The sequence below is a fragment of the Equus przewalskii genome, chromosome 9, assembly GCF_037783145.1.
Source record: "Equus przewalskii isolate Varuska chromosome 9, EquPr2, whole genome shotgun sequence".
Lineage (NCBI taxonomy): Eukaryota > Metazoa > Chordata > Mammalia > Perissodactyla > Equidae > Equus > Equus przewalskii.
This window is the reverse complement of record NC_091839.1, coordinates 47957387-47968184: the sequence shown is the minus strand read 5'-3', so window position 1 is coordinate 47968184 and position 10798 is coordinate 47957387. Positions and strand designations below refer to the sequence as shown.

The 10798-nt window shown below is 40.1% G+C and overlaps 1 protein-coding gene across 1 annotated transcript; it reads left to right on the top strand.

The window, feature by feature from the left end:
- Positions 1-2549: 2549 nt before the first annotated feature.
- Positions 2550-10597, top strand: NDUFAF4 (NADH:ubiquinone oxidoreductase complex assembly factor 4). The gene is made up of 3 exons (XM_008515990.2): positions 2550-3284; positions 3793-3896; positions 8518-10597. The coding sequence occupies exons 1-3, from the start codon at positions 3068-3070 to the stop codon at positions 8803-8805; spliced, it is 609 nt and encodes a 202-aa protein (XP_008514212.1). The 5' UTR covers positions 2550-3067; the 3' UTR covers positions 8806-10597.
- Positions 10598-10798: the final 201 nt, after the last annotated feature.

Here is a 10798-nt window from a genome sequence, read left to right as displayed (position 1 = left end):
GAGGGAAGCAAGGAGGAGACTAGCTAGGCACTATTTCTGCCGCCAGCGCCAGGCAAAGGCAGGGGGAATTTTGTGGCCGAGTTAATGATTCCCGCCCAAATTCCAACCTCAGTGAGCTCAGCAACGCCACCATGTGTGCAGAGTACGCAAATCAGCAAATAAAACTCAAATTTAGAACACATATTTTTTAAACTAAATTCTTGGAGGACATAGGTCTTACTTTACTTTCAGATATTTAGTTATTTTTATCCCTTCGTTCACCTGTAGACCAGGGCTTTCAGAATATCTTTGGTTCTTTTTCAAACTTCTCCCTGCTCCTCTGGAAAATGGAAAGCAATACAAATATAGAACATCATATTCTGAGCTAGGCTCTCTACTAGACACTTCATGTTTTTAAACTGTGTGAAACCCATTAGATAATTACTATCATCCCAGCTTTTTTTTCTTTTTAAAGATTGACACCTGAGCTAACAACTTGCCAATCTCTCTCTTTTTTTTTTTTTTTTTTTTTTTTTGCTTTTTCTTCAAATCCCCCCCAATAGATAGTTATATACTTTTAGTTGTGGGTCCTTCTAGTTGTGGCATGTGGGACGCTGCCTCAACATGGCCTGATGAGCAGTGCCATGTCTGCGCCCAGGATCTGAACCAGCAAAACCCTGGGCTGCCGAAGAGGAGCACACGAACTTAACCACTCAGCCACGGGGCTGGCCCCCATCCCAGCTTTAAGATGAGGAAAGTGGGTTCAACCAGAGTGAGTGACTTCCGCAAGGACTCACTTCTCTCAAGGGGCTGGTGTTCAGGCAGAGAGAGCCTGTCCAGCGCCTAGACTCCAGCTCAGGCCCTACTTGTCTTTGGGTTCTTTTGAGATTTACTTGACATTTGTTTAGTTCCTATTGTGTACCAGGCACTGTTTAATGTGATGGAAACAGCAGTGAACAAAACAGACAAAAATTCCTTTTCTCATAGAATTTTTACATTCCTGTGTGTTGGCAAGACCCTGGGTTTATTTTATTTGTATCCTAAAATATTCAGCAATACATACCCATAATAACACTCCACTCAGAGAGATGCTGCTTAATTCTGAGCAGCAACCTAGTTATACTTTCCTTGGGGACCTGACATCAACCCTTAACATAAGCCCAGGGGGATTTCTGAGGTCAGACTTCCTGCTAATTTATATGTTTTGACAAGAAGAGCTGGAATTATGCATTTGTGGTTCAGGTTTTATTTCCGTGATGATTCCCAAGGGGTGACAGTCAATTGGGCATTTCTGGTGGAGTATCTCTGCCTTCTGTTCTGCTCTTTGAGGCCAGGACCAGGCAAAGCAGCTGACACAGGTTGGACGCTCCTTAAATGTTGAATCCAAACTCTACCTAAAGGTGGGAATTCAGGGAATACTTTCATGCGGTAATCCCCACCATCTCCTACACTTCCTGTAACTTCTGTCTAATACTGTTTTTTCATGCTGCCAGAAGTGTGGAGGAATTTCTATGAAAATGATTTTTTCACTTCTAAAATATTTTAATAGGCCATTGCCTATTAAAAGTGGAATTGCTACCATAGTTGTTGAAGCTTATGGACATAATCAGGCAGATGAAAACTTCTTGCCACCGTGGAAATATGAATACTTGGGCTAAAAAGCATTGAGTTAGGAGCATGCTTCTGTCTCAAAGATGGAAATCTTGGAGCAGCCTGCCACCTTCAGGATAACTTCCCAACTAACTCGACCAGAGAACACTGGCTTCAGCCTCTGTAAATTCCAAATACCAATCCCAGTAAGAATGTGTCACGAGAATCAATGGTGGAAGCTTTGTTCCTTGTAGGACTTTTTGCTAAGATTGAATATTATATTTAATAATTACATTCGTTTTCTTTAAATAAAACTGCTCCTTTCTTTACTTAGATTCTTTTTAAAAAAAATTACTTCGATTCAATTATTTTTACATCGATTCTTTTCTCGCTTTTAACTGGTTAAAAACAACCAACCAACGTCATTTCACTAAGCAGAGCTGAGAACACCAAAAACAGATCTCGCAGCCACAGTCTGTGAGAAATAGTCTTAACTCTGGAAACCCTATTTCCTGGTGGGTTCTTTTATTATGGATTAATGACAATATTTCTAAAGAATCTTAAATAAAAGCAGCAAACACAGTAATCCATTCAGAAATGGGGGAGAGAGAGGGAGAAATGTGACAACACTCATTCTTTTCTAATGTCTCATTGGCTATTCCTTTCATTAAGTTACACGGAGTTGCCCTGGCTTAAAAAGAATGAGGAAGGCAGGAGAAAGGAGAAATAGGCTAGGAAATGAAGCGGTGACTCAGCACTTAATGGCATGGAGAAATAACACAAATTAGTAGCAAAAATAAAGACAAAGGAAAAGAAAGCATAACCGAAATCGATAATTAGGTCAACTGAGTTATGAGAGCAGGATGTAAAAGATCATGGAAAAAGAGAACACTGTGGCTCGGAATGTATCAGGCAAGGGGACAGGAAAATAAGGGGCGTTTTAACAAAAGAATGACTGAGAACAAATATTTATCGAGAAGGAATACACTTTCATTATTTTCCTTTCACTAAAGCAGGAAAGGGCAATTTTAGACCCTTCCTTTATCCTGGTGCAATTAGTTCCATTTTTGTTGGCTTCCTCTTTGGCTGCACTGACCTGTGAAAGGTCTTCAAGGTCAATTTCCGTACAACTTTGATTCTCTCCTCAGACTGCAACTTTGGACCCACGTGGCAAGCTTGAGCCAATGCAGGACCTCACTCCACAGAAATTAAATCAGAAAGTCTGGGGTGTGGCCCAACATGCCACTGCTTAAAACTTCCCGCGCGACTCCACGAGTCTCCAGGGGCGAGAACCACCGCGGGTCTGAGCCTGGAGCCCCGCCCCCTCGCGCGGGAAGCGGCCGCTGGAGGGAGCACGTCTCCCGCCCGGGAGGGAGGCGCTCCCTTTGATACCCTCTGGGCCGAGACGCGGCGTGTCTCCTCCCGACCGCTAGGGGGCGAACGGCGCGCATTTAGCTCCCGTTTTCCGGCGCGCGGCCGGGCGACCCCAGACGTGCGCATGCTCAGTTGGTTACGGAGGTCGCCGGCGCCAGTGTTTTCCCACGTGCGGCGTGAACCGAGGGCATCATGTTGTGAGGCGATGGGGGCTTCGTTGGCTCGCGTGTTCAGGAATTTCAACCTGGAGAACCGCGCGGAACGGGAAATTAGCAGGATGAAGCCGTCTCCCGCTCCCAGGCACCCCTCCACCAAGAGCCTCCTGCAAGAGCAGCTGAGCTGTGAGTGGTGCGGGGCGCGGCGCGCTGGCGAGCCCCGGCGCGGGCTGGGCGGGTCCGCGCCAGTGGACCTCGGGCCGGTGACCGGGTGACCGCTCTCCACCTGCTCGGCCGCAGCGACGCGGGTCAGCCGAGCGCCGGAAGGCGGAGCCGCCAAGCCGGTGACATTGAGAGTGTGCCCTCGCGCCCGCGGTGGAGGGGCGGCTCCGCCTCCTTCGTAGTCCCCGGGGAGGCGGCCTGTGCTCCGCTGCCCCGGTACTCGGGCCTTTTATCCTTAACACTTAGCGACCTGATAGTGGGCATGAGTCAGAAGGAATCATGTGGGTCTTCCCTGATCGATGGACGCCAAGCTTGACTTAGCATTTTGATTTGCGTTTAAACTACTTTCTGTACTGTCCGAATGATTATTTATTAAACGAAAAATACAAAGTGACTGTCTTGTGTTAAGTGTTCAGGATCTTAGAGGAAATCTTTGGTTTTAATTTTGTGACATTTCTTTTTCTTTCCTTAGTCCATCCAGAAATTAAGGGAGAAATTGCTAGAAAAGATGACAAATTGCTGTCATTACTGAAAGATGTGTATGTCGATTCCAAAGATCCTGTGTCTTCTGTGCAGGTAATGTATGTTTAAAGGAAGTAAATAAATTATTTAACCTTTTTGGGCACTAGGAAAATGATCAAGAGAAGTGGCAAATGGCAAAGAAAGTGAATGCTTTGCAAGTGTAAAATGTCAGTGTAGTTATGACTAGAATCTGGTGCTTTGGAAAAATTTAAGCACAGTGGTCTAAGCAAGGCACGCATGCCTTGGTTCCTTGGATATTTACTGAAATTCTAAAACACTTGTGATGAAAGTATTGATCGAATGAATTATGTGAATTATTTGATATTTCAGAATTTGTCGGTTTTGGTAGGGTACTTCTAGTGATTGTCATTTGAATGACCAAAGGAGAGCTTTAATACTATTTTCTCATCCTTCAGTGGATTGAGGTATGTTCTACTCTTTGGGATTCCTTTAGTAGTGTGTTGTTGGTGTTCCTTTGTTTTTGGTTTTTAAGGACATATTCAGATAGGAAAGGAAGAAAGGGAGATCACAGAATACATTGGGAATGGGAACCTATATGTAAATCCATATATAAATGTCAGGCACAAGTGCTTTGTATATAGTGATGAACACAGTAGACCTGGTCTTTAGTCTCGTGGTGCTTATGGTATTGTGAGGGACACAGGCATTAAACGGAAGAGCAACCATAAGCATGGAATTACTGATATGTCTGTGATAGAGAAGTACAGGTGTTGTGAGTGTATATCAGAGGGGCCTATTTGAGATTGGAGGATCATGGATGGTGTCTGAGGAAGTGACGTTTAAGCTCAGCCCTGAAGGATGAGTGGGAGTTATCCAAGTTAGTGTGTGGGGCAGGAAGGTTCTAAGTAGGGGAAGAGTTTGATCAAAGGAGAGGGAAATGCCAGTGACAACTCCCCAGTTTTTTCCACTCTAAAATTCTCTGCTTATGTCTCTCTCTCTCTAGATAGCCAATAGACTGTTTACACAGATAGAGATATTAATACAATTTTTGCTAGAGAAGAGAAGACTCATATGCAAAATAAAGTTTGGAAACTACTGCATATAATAGCAATTGTAGAGTTCAGTTATCACCAGATGCTCACGTAAAAAGTTATAGGGGTTGATGTTCATGTTATTTTTAGACAGGTGTTGAACAGTACTTCCAAGTATTATTTCTCGTGTTATACTAAATCTTGCATTTGAAAGTTGGCTCTGGGGAGCGGAAAAAAAAATAATGCTTTTTTGTATAAAACACAGATATATGGACATAATAGATAAAGAGATACACAGTGATATTAAAATTTCACGGTGGGTATTAGGAAAAGTCTAAAAAGACTCATGGGGCCGTGATAATGAAAAAAAGGTTGAAGTATCTATTTATGTTCTTTGTCCCTTTTTTCCTTTTGGGCAGTGTGTAGTTTTCTTAATGATTTGTGATGTCTCTAGACATTAGTGATACTGTGCCTATGACATGTCAAGTAATTTATTTTTTGTCTGAGTTTTTAACTTATTTATTTATTGCTGCTCAAAGTTCTTTCAAGTATGTTAGCCTTTTTGTCCTTCCTGGTATAGGAAGTCTGAGCTCACTCTAACATAAAAACAGTCTTCTATATTTTCTTCTAGTACTTTTATGAGTGTGTATTTTATGTTAAAGTCTTTATTGGATGTTAAATAAGTGGTGTGTGGAGATCTTTTCAACTGGATGGTCAGTTGTCTAAATATAATTTGTTGAATAAACGCACTCCTTTTTCGACTCAAAATGCTAATACATACACATACAGGTCTGTTTATGGATTGATCAGTTCTGTTTACTTATTTTTGTGTTTCTATACTAGAATAATATTTTCACCTTTATAATGTGTCTTGATATATGTTACCATCTTATCTCTTTCTATTCAAAAGTTTCTTGGCTCTTGTCACATTTTTTTCCTAGATGAACTTGAGAATCAAGTTGTCAGGTTCTTAAGTAAGTTCTATTTGGATTTTGAGTTTGATTGAATTGGAATTTTATAGACTAATTTGAGGAGAATTCACATCTTTGTTTTACTGAGTCTTTGGGGGATAGAGTGAAGGTTGTTACTATGGAATCTTTTTCACCTGAAGTTTTTTAATTGTTTATTGCTAATATGTCCGAAAGTGAGTGATTTTTGTATTGTCGCTAACCACAATGTGAGGTTATCATTTCTGTTAGTTTTCCAGTTGATTCTCTTATTTTTCTAAAGATACTCTCATATCATTAGCATAGAATTACCATTTTCTTTCTAGTATTTATATTTAATTCTTCTCTATGTTGTCTGTAGCATTTACGTAGCAGGGCAAGTTGGTATTCTATCCTGTTCTTTCCTTACATAGGAGCCTCTAATGTTTCAGCATTAATTATAATAAAATGACATGGTTTCTGATTAAGAAATACTTTTATCACATTTGGGACATTTTCTTCTGTTTCCAGTTTAAGGTTTTTTTTAGTCAAGAGAACATGTTGAATTTTATCAGATTTTTTTGTTTTTTTTTAAGATTGGCTCCTGAGCTAACAACTGTTGCCAGTCTTCTTTTTTTTTGCCCTTGGTTTTTCTCCCCAAATCCCCCCAGTACATAGTTGCATATTTTAGTTGTAGGTCCTTCTAGTTGTGGCGTGTGGGATGCTGCCTCAGCATGGCTTGATGAGTGGTGCCATGTCTGCACCCAGGATCCGAACCAGCAAAACCCTGGGTCGCCAAAGTGGAGCACATGAACTTAACCACTTGGCCACGGGGCCGGCCCCTTATCAGTTATTTTTTAGTGTCATAATAATACTAATCTTAGTATTTAAGAATGATCAGAAGGGAAGTCTGAGTAAAAGTGGTTTGTAGTGGAAGGCGGAAGGTAAGAGAAGCCTGGAGTTTAGGAAGGTGAAGAAGTTGGGAAGAGTGTTTCAGGCCAGAGTTACGATATGAAGGTAGGAGAGAGCATGATGCCTTTGCAGAACAGTTGGAGTTCTATACAGTTAGGGGGAAGTGTGAGGGGTGAATTTGGGAGAAATGAGGTGGGATGGGGTGGTAGGGGCCAGATCGTGAAGATCCTTATTGTCTTTGGGTTTTATCCTGAGAACAATGGGAAGTCATTGAGAAGTTTCATGTCTCCCTCAGATCTGCTTCATAATAGGGGCAGTTTTGAGAGTGGGCTGGGAGGGAACCAGCATTTTATCTGGGTAGAGGAGACCACTTAGGAGGCTTTTACCGCCCTTTCTGCTGGAGACGTTGGCTTGGACTGGGCTGATGTAGTGACTGGGAGAGAAGTGAGGGGTTTGAGAGGAGGCGGCATCAACAGAATTTCGTCATTGATTGGCTGTAATGCGTGAAGGAGGGGGGATGACAGGGATAACGTGACGTAAGAGAAACTTTGAGTTTTGGAATGAGATATGGGAGGTGGGTGGTATTGGTCACTGAGAGAGACAATATGAGGATAGCATTGGATTTTCAGAGAAAGGGATAAGTTCAGTTTTAGAGATGTTGATTTTAAGTTGCTTGTAGATTGTCCAAGTGGAGATGCCCATTAGGCATTTGGGAGTTTGGGTCTGCAAGTCAAGAGAAAGGTCTAGGTTTGAGATCAAATTTGAAAGTCATTAACATGTAGGTAGTCATGAAAGTTCAGGGGGTGTGTGGGATTACTTAGGAAGAATGTGTAGAATGAAAAAAGGGCCTGGGCCAGAACTTGGGACACACTAACATTTAAGGGGCAGCTGTAGGGAAACAGATCACAAAGAAAACAAAGAAGGGACCACTGGAGAGAGAGATGGAAAACCAGGAGTGGGTTGGCATGGAAACCAAGGGGAAAGACAGTTATGGGCACTTTGGAGAAGTCAACAGCATCGGATGCTGTAGTGAGTTCAAATAAAGCCTGAAAAGTGTCCTCTGAGTTAAGATCTAATCCTCTGGATTAGAGATCACAAATATCATTATCTTCTAAAGCTTAACTAAAAAGAAGGAAACTGGTCATAAAGGAAGTGTTGGTTTTGGGTTTGGTGTTTCTAAATAGTAGTGACTATAGCATTTTTATACTTTGATGGAACAGCAGCAGTAGCTGGGGTGCAGTTGAAAGGCAGAGGAAAAGGGAATGATGGGCATAGCTGGGTAGGAGGAGTGAAATACAGGGGACAAATGCAAGGATTAAGCTCGGGTAGGACAGACGGACAGAAAGATGGGTGTGCATAGGTAGTTTTATTGATATCACTTGGGGTATTGGAGGGATTAGGTTATTTTCTTGGAAGATCTCCACCAATATTTGAATTCTTTCAAGGTGTTTGGGGGCATCGAATATGAAATATAAAACTAGGAAACAGAATGGAGATTATCAAGTAAGTTGTTAGGGCAGCATCAGAATCTCGCCCTTCTAAGCAGTTTTTAATCTGATCGTTTTATTCATTAATGTACATGAAATAATGTGAGTAGATGGTATATATTCAATAATTACTTTCTAGAACTACCTAAATTTCTTAATGATGATTAAGATATAGTTATGAAATGGCAACATGGCAAAAGTGCCATCAAACTATGGCTCATTATAATGAGAAAATGTAGTTTAAGCATGTGAAGCATTTATTTGAAGAAGAATAGTGGAGATTTGAGAAGCATGAAAGTAGATGTCAGGTCTTTTCTCTCATCTTGAAACCCTTTTTTGTTTTGTCTTTCGGTACTAGGTAAAAGATGCTGGAACACCTCAGGAGCCAAAGGAATTCAGACTGCCGAAAGGCCATCACTTTGACATGATGAATATTAAGAACATTCCCAAAGGCAAAATTTCTGTTGCAGAGGCTTTGACACTTCTCAATAATCATAAACTTTATCCAGAAACATGGACTGCTGAGAAAATAGCAGAAGAATACTATCTAGATCAGAAAGATGTCAATTCCCTTCTCAAGTATTTTATTACTTTTGAAGTCAAAATCTTCCCTCCTGAAGACAAGAAAGCAATCGAATCAAAATGAAGAAAATCTTGAAGTTACTTTTCCTATACATACTCCCCATCCCCATGCCCTGTTTATTTTCTTACTTTTAGCATGTTAAATTATATAAATTACTGAATGTTTAAAACTCCCTCCTTGTGAGGCCACACTATTTATTGAGCTCTGCTGAATTTGCAGTATTGCTGAGATTGAATTTTGTTTTCTTTTAAACTTTATTTTGGTTTAGGCATATGCTCATATGTATATCAGCATGACTAAGCACATGTACAAATTTATCATAAATAAAAGAATTAATGTGTTATTTTAGGCACATATCATATCAGCTTTTAAATGTCATTTGGCCTCTTGGGAAGTGTCCTGAATTCCTCATTTAACATTCAAAGTTTCATCTTCCAATTTAGATGATTAGTTTATTCTTATGGAATAGTGAAAGTAAGAGCTTTCCTGTCTCTTAAGACTGACATTTTCTTGTTAGGGAAAGAGAGACTTGACAGTGAGGTAGAATAACTATTTTCTAAATAAAGACAGGAGACTGGATACCAAATCAAGAGAAAAATACATTTTTACTACTACAGGGAATAAGAATTAGAACTTCTTTTGTTTTGAGTTGGTTTTATATATGGAATAGCTCTTTAAAATTATGAGAAGGAATTGGTGTTTATAAAATTTTAACAATCTCTGCTTTGACAAACAGATCAGTCCAAAAGCTTTCAGAGAGGCAAGCAGTAGTTGGAGCTATCTGAAAAAAATAACTTTTTTCTTGACTTAATGTAGAAATACAAGAAAATTTTAAAGAATGGTTAAATCAGAACTGTGGTAAATGAAATTTAGTGATCAAATGTGTATATCTTCTAATTTAAATGCTGGCTGAAAGAGGAGAGAAAAATTAGCAAGTAGAATCATATACAATGTGATCATTAGAAGGGACCTGGGAAATTGCTTCTTCATCCATTTAACAAACTTATGAGCATAATGTGTAAGAGTACTGGGGTCTTGAGCAAGATTGTGTAAATTTGGCTTTGTCATATTACTACCTGTGGGATTTGGGGTAGATTGTGTAACCTCTTTGAGATTGAATTTCCTCCATGAAATGAGTATAATGCAGCCTGACTTAAATCTGAGGGTTACTGTGAAGATAAATAAAGGACCACAAAGGACTGAACAAATAACGACTGACTTTTCTGTATTTGAGAACAGAGGCCTGGGGACGTTTCATGACTTTTTAAAGATTATTCCGTAGTTTATGACATAGCCAGGCCCATAATTTAGGTTTTCTAAATCCTAGGGGTGTTTTTTTTTCTGTTGTGACAAAAAGAAGCATCTCTCCAAAGAGCAGAGCTGCGAGTTTTAGGAATATTGGGGAAAGTGATAAGAAAAATTCCAGGTTATCAGTTTCTTTCTGAGAGAAGGTAGACATTTGCTGCTTTGCAGGGGTTCCCCTGGAAATGGTATGGAAGATTCTGAGGAATCCATCATGATGATGGAATGAGGCATTCATAATGCTGAGAAAAGAAAAGGTGGGAAATGTTTGTTTTCAAATGCAGTTTCATTATGTGAATAAACTATACCTAGTATATATTTGGTTCAAAACTAATTCTTTTAAGAAAATAACTCTGAATATAAAATTCTATTTTAAAACTGGTAAATCAGTCATCAGAACTTTCCCTTTATCAAATAAGGGTCAATACTTGAATTACTAATACTGCTGTTTCTGAGCCATCTTCCCTATTCAAATCTGCACTGGTCAGGCAGCTGTAAATATGGCTGTTACATGGTGTCACATGATAAAATAAAGTACTTCCCATATCATTCATTGGCCTATTGCTGCTTTTTATTACACGTAGGAGAGTGCTTGGGTAGTAGTCGCATCCTGGAAAGTGTGGAGTTTAGATTCAGAAAACCTGGGTATCAATCTCAGCATCACCACTAGCGGTGTGATCTTGGAAGTGATTTCAACTGTAAAACAGGTAATGATTGCTAACATTTTAAAAATAGTTGCTGTCCTCGGCACTCA

Excerpts from the sequence above, each read along its gene's own strand:
- NDUFAF4 (XM_008515990.2), top strand. The coding sequence starts at position 3,068 with ATGCTCAGTTGGTTACGGAGGTCGCCGGCGCCAGTGTTTTCCCACGTG. Across the intron at positions 3,285-3,792 it reads CCTGCAAGAGCAGCTGAGCT|TCCATCCAGAAATTAAGGGA; the intron begins GTGAGTGGTGCG and ends TTCTTTCCTTAG. Across the intron at positions 3,897-8,517 it reads ATCCTGTGTCTTCTGTGCAG|GTAAAAGATGCTGGAACACC; the intron begins GTAATGTATGTT and ends TTTCGGTACTAG.